General features: G+C 42.9%; 1 protein-coding gene across 2 annotated transcripts in view; it reads left to right on the top strand.

Annotated features, from left to right (window-relative positions):
- Ly75 (lymphocyte antigen 75) overlaps nt 1–24,099 on the top strand; it is a 124,591-nt gene that overhangs the window by 31,966 nt on the left and 68,526 nt on the right. For both annotated transcript variants that reach the window (XM_087899998.1, XM_087899996.1), the window contains exons 13-23: nt 274–416; nt 8,886–8,967; nt 11,351–11,419; nt 14,469–14,583; nt 16,037–16,072; nt 16,753–16,928; nt 18,409–18,476; nt 18,737–18,816; nt 19,626–19,765; nt 21,256–21,361; nt 21,760–21,920. In XM_087899998.1, the coding sequence (XP_087756124.1) occupies nt 274–416; nt 8,886–8,967; nt 11,351–11,419; nt 14,469–14,583; nt 16,037–16,072; nt 16,753–16,928; nt 18,409–18,476; nt 18,737–18,816; nt 19,626–19,765; nt 21,256–21,361; nt 21,760–21,920 (1,176 nt within the window). The remainder of the gene's footprint in view (nt 1–273; nt 417–8,885; nt 8,968–11,350; nt 11,420–14,468; nt 14,584–16,036; nt 16,073–16,752; nt 16,929–18,408; nt 18,477–18,736; nt 18,817–19,625; nt 19,766–21,255; nt 21,362–21,759; nt 21,921–24,099) is intronic.

Raw genomic sequence — 24,099 nt, 5'->3', positions numbered from 1 at the left:
TTCTCTGCAAGGTCCTGGGAATGTACTTGTTGGAGCAGTTCCCCAGCCTGGTTGGGGAGGGCCACTCACCTGGTGACAGTGGCCATCCCCGGGTGGGCCTTTAGTTAGTTCATTCTGGGTCGGGCTTGCCCTGTTTGCTGTATGTGCGTTTAGTTATGCTGCCATTGCCCCTGAAAGGATTCATGTCAGGAACCCACACCTTCGACTGAAACTGAACAAAGCTGTAAATGTTCTATGATTATCCCAGAAGAACAACATTCTTTTTTCATTAAGGTGTTCCATATAGAAAGAATTATAAGAAAGAGGACCTGGGAAGAAGCTGAGAGATTCTGCCAAGCGCTTGGAGCGCACCTACCTAGCTTCAGTCATCTGGATGAAGTGAAGGACTTTGTTCGTTTGTTACAGGACCAGTTCAGGTAATATTTCTGGAATGAGTATTTTCGACCTAAGCCTTTTGTCTGCTAGGTATTCAGGTTGTTGTGAGTTAGCATTTAGAAAGCCAGCCAAGCTTCACACTCAAGCCTCATCAAGCACCTTTACTGCAAAATACTATGAGACCCAAAGTGGACCAAGTCCCTACCCCTTTGTGTAGCACCTACCAATTGCTGGGTTAAGAAAAGGGTGGCAAAATACGGGGCAAAGATAAGGATGTAACATGAATTATATTGGTATTAATAATAAAAACTCAGAGTCAGCTATTGGGATGAAAGCTGAAGGATCAAATCAGCGGAGCGGCCTGCCAATAGAGAGTTCTTGTTTCCGCCAATGCTTAGACCAAAGGGGCGATCCTGTGCTCAGACTGCATCTCCAGACTGAATCCTCAGAATGAGGGCCTCAGACTGCACTGAGCTCCTGTCTCCTCCTGCTTTATAATCTCCTCTCTGCCCAGCCATATCACTCCCATCTCCACCTCCCTAGTGCTGGGGTTAAAGGCGTGGGATTCCAAGTGCTAGGATCACCTTTGTGTGAGCTCTGTTTCTCTTTTAGACTGGGTCAATTTTGTGTAACCCAAGGTGACCCTGAACTCACAGAGATCCATCTGATTCTGTCTCCCGAGTCCTGGGATTAAAGGTGTGTGCCACCACTGCTGGCCTCTAGTGGTTTAGCTCAGCACTCCAATCTTCAGGCAAGCTTTATTTGTTAAAACACAAACAAAATATCACCTCATTTCCCCCCTTTCTATCTTAAATAAAAAGGAAGAACTAATATAAGAAAAACTATATACAATAAATACCATAACTATATACAATTTGTACAGGCAATAAGTACATCAACAATATCTAGTCCATTTGCATTTGACAAACTCAGAGAAAATACTCCACTATCTATCCCGTCTTAGTGAGTCTAAAGTCTTGTACCTAATTCACTTTCTATTCTAACTTACATTGCCAACTCAAAATAATCTTTTTCTGTCTTTCAACCTTATATACTTTACATTTCTTTAGTGAATTTCTTTTCCAAATCTGGTAAACAAGGAAAACTATAACTACAACTATCTTGTCTCCAGAAAGTAGGAAATGCGAGCAAGCATGTGAGCAATGACAGAAACCACTGGTTAGCTGGACAGTTACCCAAGGTTCCTCTGCATCACTGGGGCATCCATCCTAAGCCTACAGGTCTAGAATATTTGACAGACTTTTCTATGAATCAGGATATTCTGAAGGGCTGTTCCTCCTTGTCTTGACAATGTTTGGCAGTCACCCTCTTTTGTGTTGTTTGTCCAATTTGGACAACAAACCATCAACAATCAAGGCAAGAGCACTTTCTTGCCCAGTGGCTTACTTTTGTCCCAAAGAAAGTAAACTCTCTGTGGAGTTTCTTCAAAGCCCATTATCTTCCCTGAAATAGATTGATGCTGCCAGGAGCAGACATGTTTCATTGTCTAAAAATAAAAACACAAAAAAGAACCTATGCTATTAAAACATCTTAAATGCCATATTGTGCAGATCTCTGAAGTGTTTGAAGATGACCTGTCAATCTAAACTATATCTATTTTGACCTTGATAACACACCTAAAGTGACTACAAATTTAATTATAATAGGTGGCTAATTACTAACCTGCATTTCCTTATTATCCTAAATAGTTGGTAATAATAACTTTCAAGGATTAAAAATTTGCATTACATCCTTAAAAGAGCTATATAGATACAATACCTTAAACAAGATTACAAATATATGTACAACATGTTTTAACAAAATTAAACTCAAATTTATATCAATAAACAAAATTTGCATATAATATACAAAATTTAATCCAATGTAAAATATTTAAAACTAGTAGTTTCTGTTTAAAAGTAGATTCAATCATCTACCTTTTATCTATATCCTTCCCTTTTTCTTTTCAGAGTAGATTCAATAATCTATCCTTTTATCCTATCATATCTATATCCCCCTTTTTCTTTTCAAAACAAGAACCCTGAATCTAATCTTCTATGTTTAGCTTTTTACCTGACCATTACGAATAACAGCTTGTAACCAATTCCCCTAAACAATGACAAGCATCCATAACTCAATGAAAAGCCAAAAATCACCCTCCCCTCCTCTTGGGAATGTGTGCATCATGTTCTGAAATTTACTTCCTGCTGTCTAGGGTGATGGCATCTTTAGGTGATTCTGAAAAGAAAATTTTGGGTTAATCGTCAAGTCCTTGGAGAGGTAGCTGTATCATTTGCTGTCCAATCTCTGTGTAATGACAGAGTGCAGGGCTTGTCTCAAGTTCGGCAAGAGTAGTCTGTGAGGCTGGATCATCTCAGCTAGCCACCTTGAAATTGTTCTGAGCAGTTTGTAGTCCAAAGCTGACCTTTAAGTGGTGTTTTTCAGGTTAGCGGTGTTATCATAGTCCTGAAGAAATCATCATTGTGAGGTCCCATCATCTTTTTGGAGACTTCAGAGATCACATTAGGTCAGATTATTCCTTTTCTTGATAATTTTTTCCAGGTTGTTCTCCCTTCTTCTTTGGATGCTTATTTGTCTAAAGGTCTTAAATTCCTCAAGATAGTAAGGAACCAAACAGGGAGGGAGTAATTCTGGTGCAATCAGGGCAAATGTCATGAGAGGCTGAATCTTAGAAGGCAGGCAGTATTTTGAAAGGTAAGATAGGAAGAGAAGCCAGAGAACCCAAAATATACGCAGGGGTATGAGAAGAGAATAGACAGCTGTGGACAAAAGAGCCACGCAGCAGAAAGTGGGGTTGTGTGAAGGTGGAATATACTTGCTAATCAGCGAAGAAGTCTGATCTTAAGGAAAAGAAATTAAACAAAGTTACTCTCCAAATAAGCTAAATTGTAAAAAGGCTAGTTGTTATAAACCACCTACGTTCCTGTGAACAAACACACTTGTGCACAATCACACAGACAGGTCCAGAGCATGGATCGGGGGCGGCATGCTCACCTAGCATCTCTGAGGCTCCAAGTTCAATCCCCAGGAGTGCACAAGTAAATTAATAGGAATATAAAGAGCAGGTCTGTTGGTCTCAGGCAACTAGTGAGAAAACTGCAACAACTACCCCTGTGGAAAGCCCCGTGGAAGAAGGACAGGAAGGAAGGAAACTGGGAAGGTATCAAAGTGGCTATAGTCATTGCGGTTGTCGTGTTAGTGTGGAAGGCTTTTCTGATGTCCCCGATGTCCTTCAGGACAATATAGAAAAATAGAGGTCATAAAATATGATGCTTTCCGTACAATCCACAGGGATTAGGGCCTTCAATATCACAAAATTACTTTTTCTTTACTTTTCTGAAGACGACAAGGTGTTTGTTTAATCAAGGTGTACTAGGATAAATGACTTTAAAACACACACACACACACATAAATATATCCTAGTGAGTAATTTCTTTATGACTCCAAATCCAACAAAAGCCCTTTCCACAAAATAAAAGTTTACTAGAAAATCAGAACATTCTAACTAGCCTTGTTCTTTAGGACATCATTAAATATAAAAGCTATGTGAAGACTGTCATCTAAAGTATATTAAGGTGGGAGATGCTTGCAATGTGTTTGGCTCCCACCTAACTTCACTTTTGAAGAAATTGATTTGAACAATGTGTATTGCATCCTTGGGAGAAAAAAAAAACATATCACAGGCATACCCTAGCTCATACGTGAATTTTAAACATGAAGAACACATAGAATGAGTAGTTTATTATAAAAGGAGCCAAAGCAAGAATATAGTATAACCCCACGTCCTGACGGTTAAGGTATGTCATTCCGAGAACAGAACAAAACGATCCTAAATCTTAAAGGAAAAGAACATACTAATGGAGCATTTCAGGGGCTGCGGCGTAGGCTCCGCAGGTGAAAGCACTTGCCACGCATGCCCAGTGATTTGCGTTCCAGCCCAGAAGCCGTTTAAAAAGCCAGATGCCATGCACACATCACAGGTCTCCAGTGAGCAGATGGGAGGTGGAAACGGAGAAATGGCCAGGAGCTTGTGGCCCACCTAGTCCAGATATGCAATGTCCCAGAAACAAGAAAGACTGTGCCTCAACAGGGTCAAAGGAAGGGCTGCGTCTTGAGCATGGTCCTCTGACGTACACACAGGCTTGTTTGGTTTTTTGTTTAAATCTTAAAAGGAATACTTTGTTAAATATCAGGTTTTAAACACTCTTTCTGAACAAAACCTGGAATGTAGAAACATAAAATAATTGTGAAAATATGAAGGCATAATAAGTTATTTTATCTGGAAACTCCATTTTAGAAGCACGGATCTTATAAATATTAAAACTTAACATTCAGGGGAGCTTAAAAGTATGTGTCCATAAATCAGATGTAGCAGGGGAAGAAATCTGTGCAGTATTCATGTGGAGAATTATAAAGAAATGAAATAACCAAAGATTAATCTAGCATAAAATAAGTGGGCAACGGCCCAATTTGTACGTTATCAATTTTGATTAAGTCCAAGTCTACAAATTTGTTCAATAATGAAATCCAATTCTATTTTGCTAAAACATAAATGAAACAAATCTGGCCATTAGCGCTTGTCTAGCCTTGAGATTATGGTGCTTCCTTCGTGGGTGGAAAGAAACACAAAATGCTTTAAAATGGTGCGTTTCAGGGATAGCCCTCTTTAAGGGTAAGAGAAGAGGTGAGGCTTGGTGCACAGAGCACTGAGTAGTGGCTCACGGACACGGGCGTCACTCCGTTTGCCGTGTCCCTGGCTTACGTTTTGCTCCTTTTGGCTTGCCTGTGCTATGTGGTTGTCCCAGGCTAATACAAATAGAAGGAATTAACAACCACAAGCTAGAGATCTTGTGATTACAATAGGCACTAAAACTGCATCTAGAAAATCCCTAGTTCATTTCTGGCTTAACATATAAATATGTCATGTATTTGATGTGTTTAATTAATATATAAATACTTATTACACACACACACACGCATACTATCTAGTGAAGCGTTCTTGAAAAATATTTACAAAACAAGCGCTCAGTTCTATACAAGGAGTTTTTATCTCCGACTGGAACAAGAAACGTCATAGCCCTGTAAGGGAGACGCAGCCATTAAGAACATCTGTGGGCGGAGTGGGTTCCTCGAGGAGGCAAAGCTGGGTGGAAGGTGGCTACTTCTATTGATCTGTTTCCTCTTTAGCACTATCGAACACCCTCCTTAAAAACTGATATGAGTTCATGTGTGAAACTTGGACAGTACTTTAAACAGGAAAGAAGAAAACAAAAACCGTTTCTGATATTACTTAGAGGCAACGTTTTGTGAAAATATTTTCCACTTTCTTCAATTCCTGTATACATTTTTATAAAATTGTCTGAAGCATATACCACTTTAAAACAATTTCTGTCTGCAAAAGTAGTGCGTATTGGAGTTGGAAAAGATGAAAATGTAGGGAGAAAACCCTTCACCCCCGGGAACTGAATTGTATTTGTACACGCGTGCCAGCAGGCCAACCGAAGGCTATCTCCGCAGACTGTGCTACCTGATTAATAGACACACCATTACAAAGCGATTGTTTGCCCAGGCTCTGCTTAGAAAGAGAACGTACTTTAAAACCAAGATGGCCACAATAGTTTAAAGGAAAGGAAGGAAGCAGAATCATTTATGAAGTTCACCCCTGAAGGTGCTGCTTTTGTTCCTGGAATTGACCCTCTCAGCAAGAAGCCTACTGTCCGCCGCAAATCCGCATCCCGTGCCAGGAGTTTAGACTGGTGACCGCTCTATTTCTCATAGCCGAGGTTCTATATCTCTGTTTGTGTTTCAATAAAAAGGGATCATGATACAGCAACTCATTAAAGCCCTTAGATCATTGCAACTCTTAATGGTATCCCAACGGGAGGCCATTGTGGAGCAGAAACAGTCCTGGGATTAGAGAAGAAAGCCTTGTGCAGCCACGGCTGCTGTGTACATCCCCTCCTGTGAAGAGGCATGAATGGCTTTCGATATAAATCTCGGCTGTGCAGACTGAGAGCCCTCATTAAATAGTATTTATCTGGGGCTGTGCCTGAGATACTGTTTTCCTTGGAAACCAAGTGCAGCAGGAAATTGGGTTGACAATCGGAATTTTAACACACGTACACTGACTAACCTTTCGCGCGGTGTCTCCTAAATAGCCTTAACGCCATGTGCTTAGGGGGCGGAGTAGAAACGGTTTAGGAAGGAAATAGGAAGGTTGCATTTTGATCTGACTCCCCAGTTATGGTCAGGAACGTTTGTGGGGTTTTGTTTTTTGTTTTTGTTTTTTTTTTTTTTCCCTCCAACATCCTTGAATTCTGCACCAGGGGTGTGCAGCGGACAGTGTGGTTTCGGCCTGTTCTTTCCTTCATCTGGCAGCAGCTAAGGAAGGTCAAGTTCAGAAGAGGCTGTAATGTAGAGATTATTTTCTCCTTTATCCCACCCCCCACACACACACACACACAGACACAGAGAGAAAGAGAGAGAGAGAGAGAGAGAGAGAGAGAGAGAGAGAGAACCTGCTCTTCTCTGAATTAATGACACTAGGGAATCCCTTGTAATGAAACTGAAAACTAAATTCAGGGTCGAAATGGAGTTCATTCTCTGAAAAGAGTGACGCTTAGAGATATTTTGGACAACTGAGCAAACCTTTCTGTAAGAAACTGCCCTCTGCACGTCAGGACTCAGGGATGAACTTAAAGCGGAGATGTTTGTCAGTGGAAGTACAGGGAGTTGTTGGCTAGGAGGAGACTAATGAGAGCCCCCCCCCCCTTCCGCTGCGCTGCCGCCCAGGAAGCCAGGAAGGATTGGGCAGACCTCGGCAGAGGCTGGGGTATTGGGTAGTTACCTGAGTCTCAGCACCAGGTGATCTTCAAGTGGATAACAGACTGTTACTAAATAAGATAAACGTTCTAAAGCACATGTTAGGGGAAGAATTTCCCACGCCCGAGCATGTAATAAACAAAGACTTGGAAGAAATAGTTACATCATCATATGAGTTTGAGAAAGGAAACTTACCCCACCCTGTTTTAGCTACCTGGCTTAAGGATGACCTGTGTGTAGAAACTGTCTAGACCTTGTGGTTTAGGGAAGTGTAATACAGTGGGGAGCCTGTGAGACAGCCGTCGGCCCAATAGACAACTGAAAATTGCAAACTCCTTATAGGCGCTGAATTAAAAGTGGAGTTAATTATCTCTGCTGGATTTAGCTGGTCTACAAATTAGTGACTGTTTTCTACAAACGTAACAACAGAACAATGAGAATATAAGTGGAGAAGTCTCATGTTCTCTAAATTAAACAAGTTGAAGTTGAACAGATGAGAAAATACGGACAGATATTAAACTTGGAGAATGTTGAGAAAAGGAGAGCTTGTGTTTGGTTTTGCTATTGCTTTGTTCTATCTTGTTTTGTTTTGTTTTGTTTTGTTTTGTGACAGGGTCTTGCTGTGGTGCTCGGGCTGAACTGAAACAGGCTAATCAACCCAAGCTGGCTTCACAGACACCCTTCTTCTGCTTCTGCTTCTGCATCTAAGTGCTAGGGTTATAGATGTGTGCTGCTGTGACCAGCGGCAATTATTTTATTAAAAAGTAAGAGGGTGCTGTAAAGTAAGGTTTGTACTTTAGGTCGCTAAAACATCGTATATAGATACTCAGGCTTGTTGGGTGGTGGGGCTCATGCCTTTAATCCCAGCACTCGGCAGGCAGAGGCAGGCAGATCTCTGTGAGTTCAAGGCCAGCCTGGTCTACAGAGTGAGTTCCAGGACAGTCAGGGCTGTTACGTAGAGAAACCCTGTCTGAAAAACACAAACAAACAAACCAAAAGATATACGAGCTTATATTTCTCAGTAACTTTATAGCTTACATTCCATATAGTTTGTATATTCTGCAAAGCTAAACAGGACAGATTATTTTTGCATAGCTCCTCCCTCTTCTCAAATATATATTCATTATATATATATACTCTTTAAAGCAGGAAAAGTGTAGTAAATTTTGAGAAATGTTTTCAGACAAGTTTACAGTTGGCTCACTTGTCATATCTGTAGCCCTGCTAGTGTGAAGTTAGTTTGAGGGAAAAGTATCACTTTCATGTATGTTCCTGCCTTCTCATATGTATAATCACCTTATAAACATGGTGTCTAATGCCTGTAATCCCAACACTTAGGAGGTAGAGACCAGAGGATGAGAAAAAACAAAAAAGAAAAAAAGAAAACAAAACAAAAAAGCCCAAAACAGTAGATTTTGCCTTTCATACACAGAAAATAACTTAAACTTTAGTTTTAAGCACGAGGTACCTTTTCTATGGTTGCTCTGGGCTAAGGGCTGGATTTCATTTCTTTCTTTGTGTTTCTTGAGGTCATCTTTTCTGCTGGTGCCAAATGTGAATACACAGATGTGTCTCAGTCACTTTCAACACGTGAATACTAAATATTGTCGCTAGCAAGTATTGTCGTAAGCTTCTAAATGTGGCCACTTCTTTTTTTTCTAACGCAGTGGGCAGCGTTGGTTGTGGATTGGTCTGAACAAAAGAAGCCCTGACTTACAAGGGTCCTGGCAATGGAGTGATCGGACACCAGTAAGTTCAACCTTCCATGTTGGGAGAACAGCATGGGAGGAATGTTTGTTTCAAAAGCAAGTAAGTTGGTGGTTTAAAACACCCACATCTAAAATGTGTGTGGAACTGCAGAGGGACCTGACTTGCCAACGCAGTCTGCAAGAGAAGAGCGACTCAGGGGATATAATTCTACCAACCTCTAATCATTCGATCTCAGAAGGTTGCAGGGACCAAAATAGTGTGCCAGTGTCAGTAGAAAAGGAGAGAAAGGACAGAAATAAATAATAAATTGAGAGCTAACCGATTACTGACAAATTACCAGGACACGCAAGAAGGAAAGACAGTCCCTTTCTGGAGTGATACCAGGAAAACTGTGTACCCCCACACACACCTATATGCACATCCGTGGATAAAAGTGAACTCAAAGTACACTGAAGACCCCAAATGCAGAACCCCAAGCTATGAAGCCATTAGGGGAAGGGTCGCAGGAAATCGCCACGGCATGGTCCGGATAAGGATTTCTTGAATATGAACGCAAAAGAACAGAGAACAAAAGCAAAAATAGTCAGATGGGATTCCAGCTCAAAGCTCCTGCGCAGTCCAGGATACCTGAGACCTTGTCTCAAAATAAGAACTAAAATCGCTGATTTGGGGGTTCTTGGATTTTTATAGAGAGGCATAAGATCATGTGTTTTATAGAGATACATAAAGGCCTGTGGTTTGGCACAGAAATAGTAGCACAACTGTGTGGAAAAACAGGGGAGGCCAATGAGAAGGATGGGGAGGAGGAAGGGTAGGTGGGGACTGTGGGGTGGAATATTTCAGTAGACATTACATACTGTACGAAAGTGTCCCTGTGTAACACAGCGCCGTGTACAATGAATACATACAAGAAGGAAAACAGAGAGAGGGGAAATAGAATGGCAGTTACCAGGGACTGGGGCAGACTGAGGCAGGGGAGATGTTTCTCAAAAGATACGAAATTTTAGGTAGATAAGTAATAAGTTCAAGAGATCCATCATTGTGCAGTGTGGGACCCTAGTCAACAACACACTCTTCCCACTACATCCATGGCTGCTGTGACAGGAAGTGCATATGCTCACTGGCTAGATTCCGCTGTTCTCGGTGTGTACTTTAAAACAGCAGAGAGTCGTTAGCACTTTGACCTCAACTAGAAAGACAGGAAAATACATCTACATCGTTAGAATTATTTACACACACATTTTGAAATAAAAAGAGATTTACTAATATGATGTAAGAAAGAAAAAGGAAAGTATTCATCTTTTTTTTTATTTACTTTTACTATTTTTGCATGTGCGCCTGCAGATGGCGCCGTGGAGTCTTCCGGGCGACTTTCAGGAGTCAGTTCCTCCCTTCCACCATGTGGATGCTGGGAATTGAATTCAGGCCGTCAGCCTTGGCAGCCTTCACCCAAACTGAGCCTTCCCACTGACTCCATTTATTTTCACTTTTTAAAAACTTGTATATTTAGTTTCTCTATATAGAGTTTTTTAATTTAAAAAAAAAAATTGGAGGTATACAGACATCATGGTAATCTTTGAAGAGCACAAGTTATTTTTCCAGAGCTTTCATTTGTACTTTGGGTTCATTTCTATTATCTATTAATAATAGAAAAGTACTTATTTTTATCACCCAAAGACATTAATTATGTAAGGAAGTATCTGTATTAAGCAAAATAGGTGAACCTAAAACGATCCTTAGATAATACTTTTAGTATTATTTTCTTATCTAAAGAGAGGTACATGACATTTCTAAGTGTCCATTTCCAATATAGTCATCATTTTCAGTTCAGAGTATTACTTGGGTCAGTTCATTCTGTGTTCTTGCTAAACATAAGCATCCAGGCTTATGTTTTTGAATTGGGGGATATCTGAAATTAATTGATCAAGTACACTGCTGATCAAATACACAAATACTGAATATAATTGGTCAGGGTACTAAAAAGTCACTGGGTGTGGTGGCTCACGCCTTTAATCCCAGCACTCCAGAGGCAGAGGCAGTTGGATCTCTGAGAGTTCGAGGCCAGCCTGGTCTTCAGAGAGAGTTTTCAGGACAGCCAAGGACAGAGAAACCCTGTCCTGAAAAACGAAAACAAAACAAAACCTAAAAAGTCCTTTTCAGCTGTGGCTTCCAACGCAGAGGTGACCTTAGCACCCAGCTGACTGCACTTCTGAGACTGCGAGTTGGTGGGACACGGAAGACCTTGTGGCAGTTCCTGAGTCCGCTCCTGATGTGGCATCCAGATCTTCCACAAAGTGAAGCACGGAACTGTTTACTTTCCGTGGCAAATGGGCGTGCTTGAGTTAGGAAGGCTGCCTAAGTTCTGTGTAAGTAGCAGAGGTCCCATCAGGCTCCCGCCCTCAAGGCAGACTTGTCTCTCCAGGTATCGACTGTGATCCTGCACCAGGAGTTGCTGCAGGATTATGACATCAGAGACTGTGCGGCCATCAAGGTCAGTACCATACTGGGAAATCGGCAGGAAAAATAAAACCCAAGGGCTGAAGTTGGAGCTCGGTGATTGAGTTTCTGCTTACCCGCGTGAGGCCCTGGGCTCAGTCCTCGACACCACACACAAATCTGACATCATATATAGTCAGGGAGAGCATCCATGGAACACCTTTCGTTCATGGAGTGCGACAGTGAGAAACATACCCAGACCGTCTAACTTACACTAATTGAAGAAAATGAAATGCATAGCTTTATCATCATTATGTAGGATGATGATGCTTCAGAAGAGTGGGCTGATGGTAGCTGAGGAAAAGTCCAAAGAGGAAGCAATCTCTAAGACCTTACAGAAAGAGCAGGGACTTGACCTTGGTCTCAAGGGAGAACAGAGTTTGTGCAGGGGCAGTAGGGCAAGGCTTTGTAGTGGGCAATAGTGCAGGAAATGCAAGTGGACTCTGATGATGGGCAGCAGGAGATCAGGGTATATTCGGAAGTATTATTTGGTTCTACATCAGAAACAATCCTTGGGGGACGGGAGATGGCTCTTCCAGAGGACCTGGGTTTCCTCACGATGGCTCACAAGCCTCCTAACTCCAGTTCCAGGGATCCTCTGCCCTCTTCTGACCTCCATAGGCACCAAGCATTCAAGTGCACAGACACATGCAGGCAGAAAACTCTTACGCATATAATTACCTTTTTTTATTTAAAAAAAAAAACACTGTTGGAAAATTAGGTTGCTGTCAAGTTAAGATAGTACTTTTGAGTTTTTTGGTTTTGTTTTTGGTAGGCAGCAGGATGTTTTTAAAATGGAGAAAGGGCAATGTGAACCACGATTGTGAATGTGAAGAAACTTTATCTTGAGATGGATTTCGAGATACAGCAGTTAAGACTGGGAAACATCACAAAGACATTAGGGATCTTGTACAGAATCTGTTTGTTTATCTGTTTTATACAGGATGAATCTGGGAGGTGCATAAATACACTAGAAGCTATTAATGACAGGCTGTGCTCTTCAGAAGAGCACAGCAATAGATAGACAAGGAAATAAGCCATGGTACTATTGGGTACTAATTGGGCTCCAATATGCAAAAGAGAAGGTATATGCCATGAGGTGGTTATTATGAGAATGAAAACGGTATTGGCGTTCTGGTGGCGGTATCGAATATACAGATTCTTTATGAGCAGGACACTGAGGTAGGCATGTTGCATACATTATTTCACCTAGTATGTACACAACCTGTGAAGTAGGTGTTGTTACCATACTCATCAAGTTGAGAAAGAAATCTCAGCGTAGATGTGTCACAAGTAACACTTCAGCCCACACACGTCCAGTGCCAGGATATTTCGTCACTGTACTGTTTTGGCACGTCCTAGCACATGGCCAGGGCTGGACCTGACCAGGGTGCTGAAGGAATGAAGAAAAGACAGAGACACTGACAACATAGAAAAGCCATCAGGAGGAGGACTGGGGGCTCTGCTGGAGAAACCACAGCACCCCGGAAGTTCACCATATTGATTATATAGAGTTCACCTGCAAGGTGGCGTTACTGCATCAGCTGATCAAACAGACAGGCTCAGCTCCTCTCAGTAGGAGCAGTCTCGGTAGTCGAGTCATTCCCAGGCTACAAATTTCCAGGGGAGAAAGCTATGGTACTCATTTCTGCACTGCCAGTATCTACATTCTTAACCCCTGGGGAAGGTTTGGGGGTCCTTGACATGACTGTTCCGTGTCAACAGAACACATTCCCTCTGGACTTCACTCGCTCATGGCTTTCTCGGCTTCCTATGTGATGAGACTTTCCTAGAAACAGGCAGAAGAAGCGGTGTCTTTCACAGACTATGATATGCTATGGTTTAAATATGACAGAGGGCAAAGGCATAGCCTACAGTAAGTCACAATCTAGGAACTAGAAGTGAAAGCGGAGGAATCGAATGTTTACGAAAGCAAAGGGTCAGGAGCAGTTTTGAGGAAACCACAGAAAGTAAAAGAAAGCCAGGGGTGAGGAGACTGTTAGCGCCTTCACTCCGTAATCCGAGAGGGTCGGGAAGGTAAGGTGGATGCGAGTGAAAACGGGAAGAATGCTGTCTTCAGAGTAACTCTCCCAGGGTCAGCATCACAGCATCGTCCATTCTACAGGATTCACAACTCAGAGCAGGCAAAAACCTCAGAGAAGCTGACGTAGTTTTCAGAATGGTCTAGAACACTGATGCAATGAGCTGGATTTGAAAGGTACACAGACCTCCACGTATGAAGAGATTTTTAAACTTACCGGAAACAAAATAAATGAATAGAGGGGGTGCCAATACAACCAGCATCAGGAAGAACCCCAGCCAGGGCCGTGTTCTCCTGTCTAGAGATGCAGGCCTCTCCCACCACAGTACCCATAAATTTGGCCCCAAGAGAAAAAGAATCATAAGAGAGATAGAGGTTCCTCCAAGCGCATGCCTTCAGCATTCTTTCCAATCCTGAACCATGAGCATAAATGGGTCACACATCCTAGAAGGGGCACAGCAACACCAAAGCCAGAGCCCGGGTTGCTGGGCCGGGTGTCTCTGTCACTTTCTGATCTGCTCTGTTATAATCTGGCTTAGATACCATCAAAATAAATATCTGTTTCTATTAGTCTTTCCCAAACTTGAAAAGTGCAAGATGCTCAGCATATAATATACACAGTAGCATATAACATATTAGCATATAATATACACTAGCATATAATATATACTAGTATAAGATCTTCTACAACACACTACAATAAATACATACAAGAAGTTTTTATTGTAAATTTAGAAAGAAATAGAAAAAAGTATAACGTTTAATGTCAACAAAAAAAAAAGAGAACAATTAGTCTGTTGAACATACACACAACTTTGTTTCCTTTGTCACTTGGAAAATTCTTGCCCAAGCTGCTACCGTTTAAACATTCCATGCCTTCATCTGTTAATCTTGAGAGTATGGCAGGCGCTGGAACTGAAGTAGAGATGGATCCCCTAGCTTACAGTGTTTGCAAAGAGCTGCAACGGGTTCAGAATATTCTGCCATCTTCTTCCTCCTTTAGGTACTTGACAGTCCTTGGCTAAGAAGCTGGTATTTCTACGACGAGAGAAAATTTGTTTATTTGAAGCCTTTTGCTTGTGACGCGAAGCTTGACTGGGTGTGCCAGATTCCAAAAGGCAAGTGGTCCTTACTGCTTTTTCTCCACCTTCAACATTGCAAACGCTGGACTAGGAGGCAATCTGGGAAGAATGAAGCAATGATAAAGAAACCAAAATCTGACAGATTCTCGTAAACTTTAGAAGCAGTTTTCAGTGAACTCCAAGACGCTAATATTTTATGTAAATTAAAATTCGAGAAACTAGTTAAAATGACAGTAGAGTCTGCAATGACAGAGAGGTGGGGGCGGGGAGACCAGGCAGAGTGGTGCACCCCTATGGGCTCCAGCGCTCAGGGGCTGAGACAAGACTGCCAGACTTGACGTCAGCCCGGGCTACGTGGTGACACCCTGTCTTTGAAAGATTATAAACAGGAAACCATGTACAACTTTAACTGTCTTGTAGCACTATCAGTGAAAATTATCCAAAACCTGGAGTGCTGTCTCAAAGATGAAAAACTAAACACACATGTTGTGTGGGCAGTCTCTGAGGAGGGGCTTCTGATGCTTTGGGGTTTTATGACCGCATGAATTTCAAGACCACATCAAACGAGGCTCAACAAATTTACCCCGTAATTTCTAAGGTTAAGCAAATTATTTATTTATTGCAATCAGTGTGACTGCAGCTGATATGCAAATGATGTGGGAAACCTCTGGACTCCTGTGAGGGCCATTCTCCTGGTGCCTCTTAGGCCCAATCGTGCGAACTTCCCCACCTTTGTGAGTAGAGGCACTCATTTACAGAGTAGAAACTGGAGGCCCGTGGAGTCAGGTGTCTCATCCAGAGTGTTGCAAAGACAAGGTGTGCATGGGTATCTGGATACTGACCCGGCTTTAATCCTATGGAGCATACCATATTTCCTGCTTCCATCCCAGAATCCTGAGTGACTTACTTGTTTTCCTCCTTTTTATTTAATCTTCTTAAAAGAGTCTCTACTACACCATTGTATATTTTTCCAATACCATCTTGGGAATTTGTAAAAATCCACCCCATGTTTACAGACTAGATACTCAGGATCCATTAGAACAGTGCCGGCCCTTGCCGTCCATTCCTTGGTGCATTGTGTGATGGCTACAGAATCATCATTTGCTATTTGTTCTTTCTAATTGCTGGTCATATATTCTTTGTGACTTCCTTAATACAAAAGGCTTTCTAAAAGACAGCCAGCAAGTCTTTCTTTCTGTTCTTATAATGGGGATTGACCCCATGGCCTTGTACATGCTAGGCAAGTACTTTACCATTGAACTACATTCTCGATACTAGACTACTAGTAATACTTAATAAGTCTGCCTTTGTAGAAGATCAGCATGCATTCATAGAAGTCCTGAAATATTCCGTTCAGAAATTCCTAACTCAATGTTCCAAAATAAACAAGCCCCCACAAGGCCTCATATCACCTCCTTGACTCCATTTACAGGATGCTTGCTTTATAAGCCGATACTCACCATAAGCCATTACTGTCTTCCTTATGCAGGTAGCACTCCCCAAATACCAGACTGGTACAATCCAGGTAAGCTGAGCGCCAAAATTTAGCGGAAGCTACTTCCATCTTTTTTGATCATGTGTGTTGTTTGTTGTTAATTGCTATTTTTTTTTCTCACATCCTCAAGTGAGATGCCTGCAGGCAGCAGAGGTGCCTGAATGGCATTGGATGAAGGAAGAGATGGAGTTTCTTTCTCTGAGCACAGGGCAGCTGGTCTAGCCACTGATTCAGAAGTGCTTTGTTAAGGACAGCACTTCCTCCGGTCAGACAGCCAGAATCTTAGTGGGTTACGGGGTTAAATTAACTGAGATCATTACATTTTTTTAAAGGCTCTTTTTGTCTTAGAACTTTGAGGTTTCAGCTTGGAGCCAACAGCACCTTGGCCTGTGGTGATACAGGATATCCTGTGTCAGGGAGGGGTGATATAATAAGCTGTCCATGATGCTGGACGGTGAAGGAGCAAAGGGAGGTCCCAGGGTCACAGTGCCCCCTGTGAAGACACTCTTCAGTATAACCAGACTTCCGACTAGGCCTTGCCTCTTAATGGTTCTTCCACCTACCAAAAGAATCTTGGGCTGGTGACCAGCAGGCCTTCGAGGCACAGTTATCTAAATAGTGGTGGCTACTACATAGGACCCATTTTGGACACACCCGTGCTTAGCCATGTTGTTTGACCACCACGGTTGTAATTCTGTTTTCTTCTTTAGAGCGCGCTGGAATTCACGGGCCTCCCGTTATCGTCGAAAGAAGCGAATACTGGTTTGTTGACGATCCCCACTTAAACTACGAAGAAGCTGTCCTGTACTGTGCCAGCAATCACAGCTTTCTTGCCACGATATCGTCTTTTGCAGAACTAAAAGCTATCAGAACCAAAATAGCAAATGTAATTGAAACAGATGCATTTTTTGAGATTTTCCTTATTTTTATTTTATGTGTATGAGTATTTGCCCAAGTATGCCATTTCCACGTTCATGCAGTGCCTGCAGAGGCCAGAAGAGGGCGCCCCCTAGAACGGTAGTCACAGCCGGTGGTGCGCTCCAGTATGGATACTGGGAATTGAACCTGGATCCTTGTAACCTCTGAGCCATCTTTCTAGCCCGTCAAATGCACTTTAACTTCTTATACTAACATTTATTTCACTAAAATATTTCTAAACTCTATAAAACACAAATCTTAGCCATGCATGGTAATGTATGTCTATCATCTTAGCACTTAGAAGGCTGGACAGGAAAATTGTGAATTTGAAGCCTTGCCAGTCTGAACTACGTAGGTAGACAGACAGAGAAGGAGTTGGGGGAGAGATTGTAAGGGGGGAGGGAAGAATGGAAGGGGATGGGGAGAGAGATTAAATGTTCATTCAAAATACAATTTGCTTTACAACATCCAAAACCATTGTTCCATGCTAGGAAGGCTAAAGAGGCTTGTTTAGCGTATTAAAATACACATAATTGATAATAAGTATCAGCTTGGTAGAGATCAGTAGAGAGTGTAAATAATCCTTATTCTTTATTTATTATTTATTTATTCTCTCATTTATTACATCCTGACCAGTTTCCCCTCCCTCCTCTCCTCCCAGGTCCCTCCACAGTTCCCTTCTCCCCAGATCCACTCCTCCTCCTTTTCCACTTAGAAAAGCACAGGCTTCCCAGGGGTATCAACCAAACATGGCATACCACGTCTCAGTAAGATGAGGCTCCTCCCCTCCAGTTAAGGCTGGATGAGGTAACCCAATAGGAGGAAAAGGGTCCCAAAAGCAGACAAAAGAGTCAGAGACAGGCCCCCGCTCCTGCTGTTAGGAGTCCCACATGAACACCAAGCTACACATTCATAGCATATAGGCAGAATGCGTAGGTCACACCCATACAGGCTCCCTGGCTGTCAGTTCAGTCTCCAGGAGCCCCTATGAGTCCTGCCTTGTTGAATAATCCTTATTCATTTTTTAAAAGAATAAGGGTTTCTTATTTTCAAAATTTTGTAGTTAATTTCTTATTTCTCCTAGTAGAAAATTAAATTAAGAAATAAAATTAAATTGCAAAATAGCTTTGGGAGGGCAATTAGTATTTTAAACAATTTATAATTACCCGTAATAAGACACTATATGCCCAATTAATACATTGGTCCAAGTATATGTGGCTATGCTTATAGCAATCATTTACGGAATCTCAATAGAACCTATGAATATATAAAACAAGATACGTCCAATTATTTTTGCTGGAAGGTCCTGGTGTATATAATTTTTTGAGACCAAGTACTGGAGTGTTTAGATATTTGCATGACTTGTGGTTACAATAAGACAGAATTTTAGATCAAAAGTCCGCTAGACTATCTAGCACGTGTAAGGATGGTGTGTGGTTGGTTTTCAGATATCTGGCGAGGAGCAGAAATGGTGGGTGAAAACAAGCGCGAACCCCATGGACCGTTACTTTCTCAGGTACGTCACGCCTTAGATACCAGCCCCATCCACTGATCACAGAGAAAGCCGTCCTGCGTGCCCCGTGCCAATGGATCGCTGTTCTAAACAGCTTTAAACACTAATCCAGACATCCGAGAAACTGAGTTCTTTTGCACGTTGGTATCAAAAGGTGATATAAAAAATAATGTTAACATGAAACTGATTAACTTCAGTAATTTAGGGTAAAGATGGAGAGGACATGTAATTACACTGGGAGTTGTCTCCTTGCTTTCTTTCAGATCGCGACACTCATGGCATCGTTTTTCCATACCTTTTGGAGATGAATGCTTGCGCATCTCAGCCAAGACGTGGTTTCTTGGTAAAGTCTATTCTTGTTTTGTTTTGTTTTGTTTTGTTTTGCTTTGTTTTTCAAAACAGGGTTTCTCTGTGTAACAGCCCTAACTGTCCTGGAACTAGCTCTGTAGATCAGGCTGGCCTCGAACTCACCTGCCTTTGCCTTCTGAGTGCTGGGATTAAAGACGAGCACCACCATCGCCCTGCCAGTAAAATCTTTTGTGATGCTTCAGTGTTGACCACATAGTATGTGAACTTCAAATCCAGTGGCTGCCTAATCTGTCTCCCTTTTTGATTGAAGGTTCAGTGGGTTTTTTTTTTTCATTTAACACTGATGACTGTCGCTCGGATTCCAAATAAAAGCTCCTCCCAGTGTGGACATTTTCAGTTATTTTTATCCTCAAGAAGTTACTTCAGCCTAAGCTTAGCACGTTCATAAATGATAAACAGATAGATGAATTTGCAAGGCTGAGCAGGCAGTGGCTCTGCCCCCTTATTAGACAGCCCTGCCAACTCCCTTCCTGTCCCATGCCATCTTTCTTCGGGGGGCGTGGCTGCATTACCAAGTGTGTAATTTTTACAGGCTATATCACTGCCCTATAACCTCTTAATATGATTATAGTACAGTCAAAAATGAATAGAAAAGGCCCAGAATATAGTTAAACTATCAGGAATGACTGCTTTAAAGAGCCTTTCTTGGGGTTGAGGGTAGACTTCAGGCCATCCCTAGCGCCAGAAACTGAATGATAAAAAGGAGCCCATCTTTGTTCGCAGTTTGTAAAATGCACTGAACAAAAGATTCTCATCATCGCAATTCCGGCTCTCCTTTTTCAGACTTAAGTAAACTATCAGACTGTAATGACAAGTTGCCGTTCGTCTGTGAAAAATATAATGTGTCTTCATTAGAGAAATACAGTCCAGATTCTGCGGCCAAAGTACGGTGTACTGGGAAATGGATTCCGTTTCAGAATAAGGTAAAAAGGGAATTGCTGCCCTGTGGAAGCCATGATTGCTTTCATTCTGCTTGTACGGCCTGGAGTAGAAGGGCAGCCCAACCAGACGCCTCTCTGAGAGGGGCCTCCAGCATGCCTGGTACCAGAATCACAGGCACTATCGATCTCCTCTCTCAAGTTAGGGATGCCTATAGGTCTTTGTATTCTGTTGTGCCCAACACCAAAGTTGCTGAAGTTGCTCTAACAATGGCTCAAGTCCACTGAATGGTTGCAGCTAACCCCACTTCCTGAGGGAACTGACTCCATTTCAGGCTGCCCTTCCCTTTTCTCCCTGAAGGAGGAAATCCGAGTACCTTCGTCAGTCACCTTAGGTCAGAGAGCACAGGTGTGCTACAAAGGGCTTATCTTTGAATTCGCCCCTGTGAGAGTTTAGTGATGAGTTAGGTTTGGGGAACGGTGAGTTCTCTGCCCGCCTCTTTGTAGTGCGTGCTACACTGCTGTCTCCCTCCATTACAAGATTATTGGGTTGCTAAGAAGAAACTGTCACCAAATGTGACCACTTTTTTTCTCTCTCTCTTGGAAGTTTAAAGGGGTTCCGGCCAGGCTGGTGCAGGAACCCCACAAAGCCATCATTGGCAGCGAGCTCCTTGTTTCTGCTCTGCTATCCTCAACACTGGGTTTCTCTGTTGGAGCCCAGCATGGTCCTGCTGGCACTGTTTCTGGAAATCACCAAAGTGACTGCTTGTGGCTCAACTTCATTGAAGCAGCCTGTCTGTAAGAGGACTGAAGAAAACTGTAGAATGATTCAGGGAGCGCTATTTGAGACAAACTGCTCCTCCCTAAACTGTCCATAATCTCAGAGAAAGGAAGAGATATGTTTGAAAACAGAAGCGCCTGTAGCAAGGCTGGGACTAAGTTGATGTCTGGATTAGTCACGGTGGGGCAGAACAGCCGGCAATGTAACTCTATTTCTGAGCTATACTGCCAGCCACATTTTAAAATTGAAAGGAAAAAAAAAAGGATGATCTTTTTAAGTCCCCCCAAGGTGCTGGGACTATGCTAATGTGCATAGTGATATAAGCTTGCATTAGAATGTCTTACCCAGAAGAAAAGAGATGTGTTTACTATCTAGAGGTGGTGACTAAGAGCCCGGGTTTGGGTGTCAGATGGCATAGGATCGAAATGCCCACTTTACCACTCCGTAGTTACTTTGCTCACAGATGAAGTTGTCTCACTTTGCTGTGCCTCAGTTTCCTCATTTGTTTGAGAGCTAAATGAGATTATGAGATGGTCAGCAGAGTACAAAAACTGCATCACAGTGAGACATCTTTTAAAATACACATGCTAGCTTGAAGGCTGCCCATCACTTGTTTACATCCAAGGTATAAATCTGAAGTCATGCGAGAGTGCTTTGTTGATTCCCATAGCTCACAGCTTGGTGAGGCGTTTTCTGTTCGTGCGGGTTTTCTTGCGTCTGAATCTGAGTCTTCATACGTGTCTCTTGTTTACAGTGCTTTTTAAAAGTCAACGCTGCGCGGGTTCCATTTTCTCAAGCAAGTAGCATTTGCCATAGCTACGGTGGCACCCTTCCTTCTGTGCTGAGCAAGAGTGAGCAAGGTACCAGGACTGCTGGCAAAGCGTGGGTTTTGTTTGTCTGAGTAAGCGCTGTGTGCTGGGAACCTTGTTTCATTCCGGGTTGGGAGCCAAGTTAGTTTTAGGAGGCTCTGGGGAATTAAAATAAAGTTATATAATTAAACCATTTTTCCGTAGAAAAGGTAAAAGGCTATCTTGATAGATAATCCAAATGCTTTTCTATTGTTTTTGAATTTAATTTGTGTGTATGTGTATGTGTGTGCGCGTGTTCACATGCATACGTGTGAAAATGGGAGAACAGCATGCACTAAGGAATCTGTCCTTCCTTTCCAACACGTGGGTTCTGAAAATCCAATTCAGGTCGTCAGGGCTGTCTATCTCTCTGGCACCAACTGCCTTTTTAAAAATTCCTTTTTTAACAGATTTTATTACGTCCTTGCTTCCGGAAATGGCAAGCAGTTTGTGGATTGGTCTGCGCTGGACTGCCTACGACAGGATCAACAAGTGGACAGATGGCAGAGACCTGACCTACAGCAACTTTCACCCGCTGCTGGTCGGTCGGAGGCTGAGCATACCAGCAAGTGTGAGTGACGTTTCAGTCATTGAACATACCAGCAAGTGTGAGTGACGTTTCAGTCGTCTGTGGACTGCTGGGGACACTGGCGTCTCCCGTAATGACTAAATCAAGAGCAACAGCCCAGGGACTGGGGATAGAGCTCACTTGGTAAAGTGTTTGTCGAGCAGGCACAGATCCCTGGGTTTGATTCCCAGCACCGCGTAAACCAGGCAGCGTGGCACACGCCTGTAATCTTACCACTCGGCAGATAGAGACAGGAGGATCAGATGTTCAGCTATCCTCATCTACATAGTAAGCTTGAGACCAGTCTGGGACATATGAAACCCTATCCCAAAACATTTTTAATAATAATAATAATAAATGAATAGCCTGTTGCTTAGTTCCATTTCTATGGCATGATCCAAACAGGCAGATTAAGAAAGATGGCGTAAAGAGTGGTTCCCAAAGGAGAACACTTCCAAAGGAGGTTGGAAGGGGGATGCTGTGGGGGTACGAGGCTCCTTTAGGAAAATCACCTAACACCGACTGAGGTGATGGTTGAACAATTCTGCACATACATTCAAAAGCACAGGCTGCACATGCTAACCAGGCGAACTACATCAGGACAGCTGTGAGCCCGCAGTCTTCAGGTGGGCGCCCTGGTTCTCACAGTGGCGCAAACTCCCTAGCACACACTTCACAACCTTGTAACTATCTGGAGACCAATATGAATGCTTGACCCGAGGTGGGGGATGTGAGCGCCCCACCTCCGTCTGTCAAGAGGAAAAGACAAAACAATAACCGCCCATCATTCCTCTCTCTTGTGAGGAGGCCGTAGGTTTAATTTCGGGTCGATGGTCTCGTTAATGGGAAATAAGGGAGGGAAGGGAAAGGGGCCCTGTACTGACAGCAGCGAAACAGAAACCTTGCGATGGCCGCAACAGTGAAATCCCTGATGAGATTCTGCCTAGATTTTAGGGGAAATCAGACACTTGTCAGTCACCCGAGTTGGAAATGTGGGATACAGCATCTCATCATTTCCTCATCTTCCTTTAGGTCACGGTGAAATGTTCTGTAATTCCACGTTCCTTTTAAACCACTGACAATGGTGCTTTTTTTTTTTCTTGGTTGTCTTACTGATATTTAGAAAGATGTTGCCTGAGGATTTTTGTGTGATTTTTTTTTCCCCTATAGGCATCTTTATCAGTTAGGTACTTTTGGGTCAAGGTAACTACAATGACTGGACAGCTCAGCGGGAAAGGTCTATTGTGAACTGTGGTTCAGGAGGTTTCTGTCCATGGTGATGGGGCACACGGTGCAGCAGAGTAATTCACATTGTACTGGGCAGGGAGCAGAGTGGGGAGGGCTGCCGGTCCCTTCCACTTTCCCTGCCCCCCCCTTTATCAGGTGTGGGTCCTCAGCCCATGAGTTAGCTTCACCCACATTCAGGGTGAGTGTTTCTCCTTCAAGTACTCCCCTCTGAAGCGGTCCTCACAGACACGCCCAGGGAGGTGCCCTATCCGTCTTCTGTTTCCTTTTCGTTTTTATTTTTCTAGACAGGGTTTCTCTGTGTGGCCCTGGCTGTCCTGGAACTCACTCTGTAGACCAGGTTGGCATTCAACTCAGTGATCCGCCCACCTCTGCCGGGATTAGAGGCATGTGCCAGCACTGCCTGACCATTTCTCCCACTTTATATAGGCAATTCTAAATCCACTCCAGCTCACAGTGAAGATTAGCCCGCACAGCATCCATCTCGCTGAACTTCTTAACCACGTCTCAAGATTTTATCACTAGGTCCTTCGGGGATTCTAAGTTGGTCATTTGTAATCTGCATAAAACTGTGACCCCGTTGTCCCTGTGTCCACCCCCTCGCACCTCTGGCTTCCCCACACCTGCTTGGACGTCCAGAAACAGGGACCCAAAGGGAGTGGTTGCCACCACCCTAGACGTGATCTGGAGGTCAGCAGGCCTCTCAACAAGCTTTGGTTGCTTATCTTCTGATAACTGTGAGACACAGCGTTCTGTTACAGGTGTATTTCCTAGTTTTAATAAGAAACATTAGATTCTAAGTCTCGTTCCCGTCATCTGCAAAATATCACCTAGTTTTTCGCACCAGACTGGCTGGCAGGAGGTGATTGTGTCTCAAGCTCCAAATCTACTTCTTCTGAGTGGATTATTACTTTTCCTGTTGTCCCTGCTCTGGTTT

Source organism: Myodes glareolus, chromosome 21 (assembly GCF_982192425.1).
Source record: "Myodes glareolus chromosome 21, mMyoGla1.1, whole genome shotgun sequence".
NCBI lineage: Eukaryota > Metazoa > Chordata > Mammalia > Rodentia > Cricetidae > Myodes > Myodes glareolus.
Note: the sequence above shows the minus strand (reverse complement) of the source record. Positions and strands in the feature narration are given on the sequence as shown.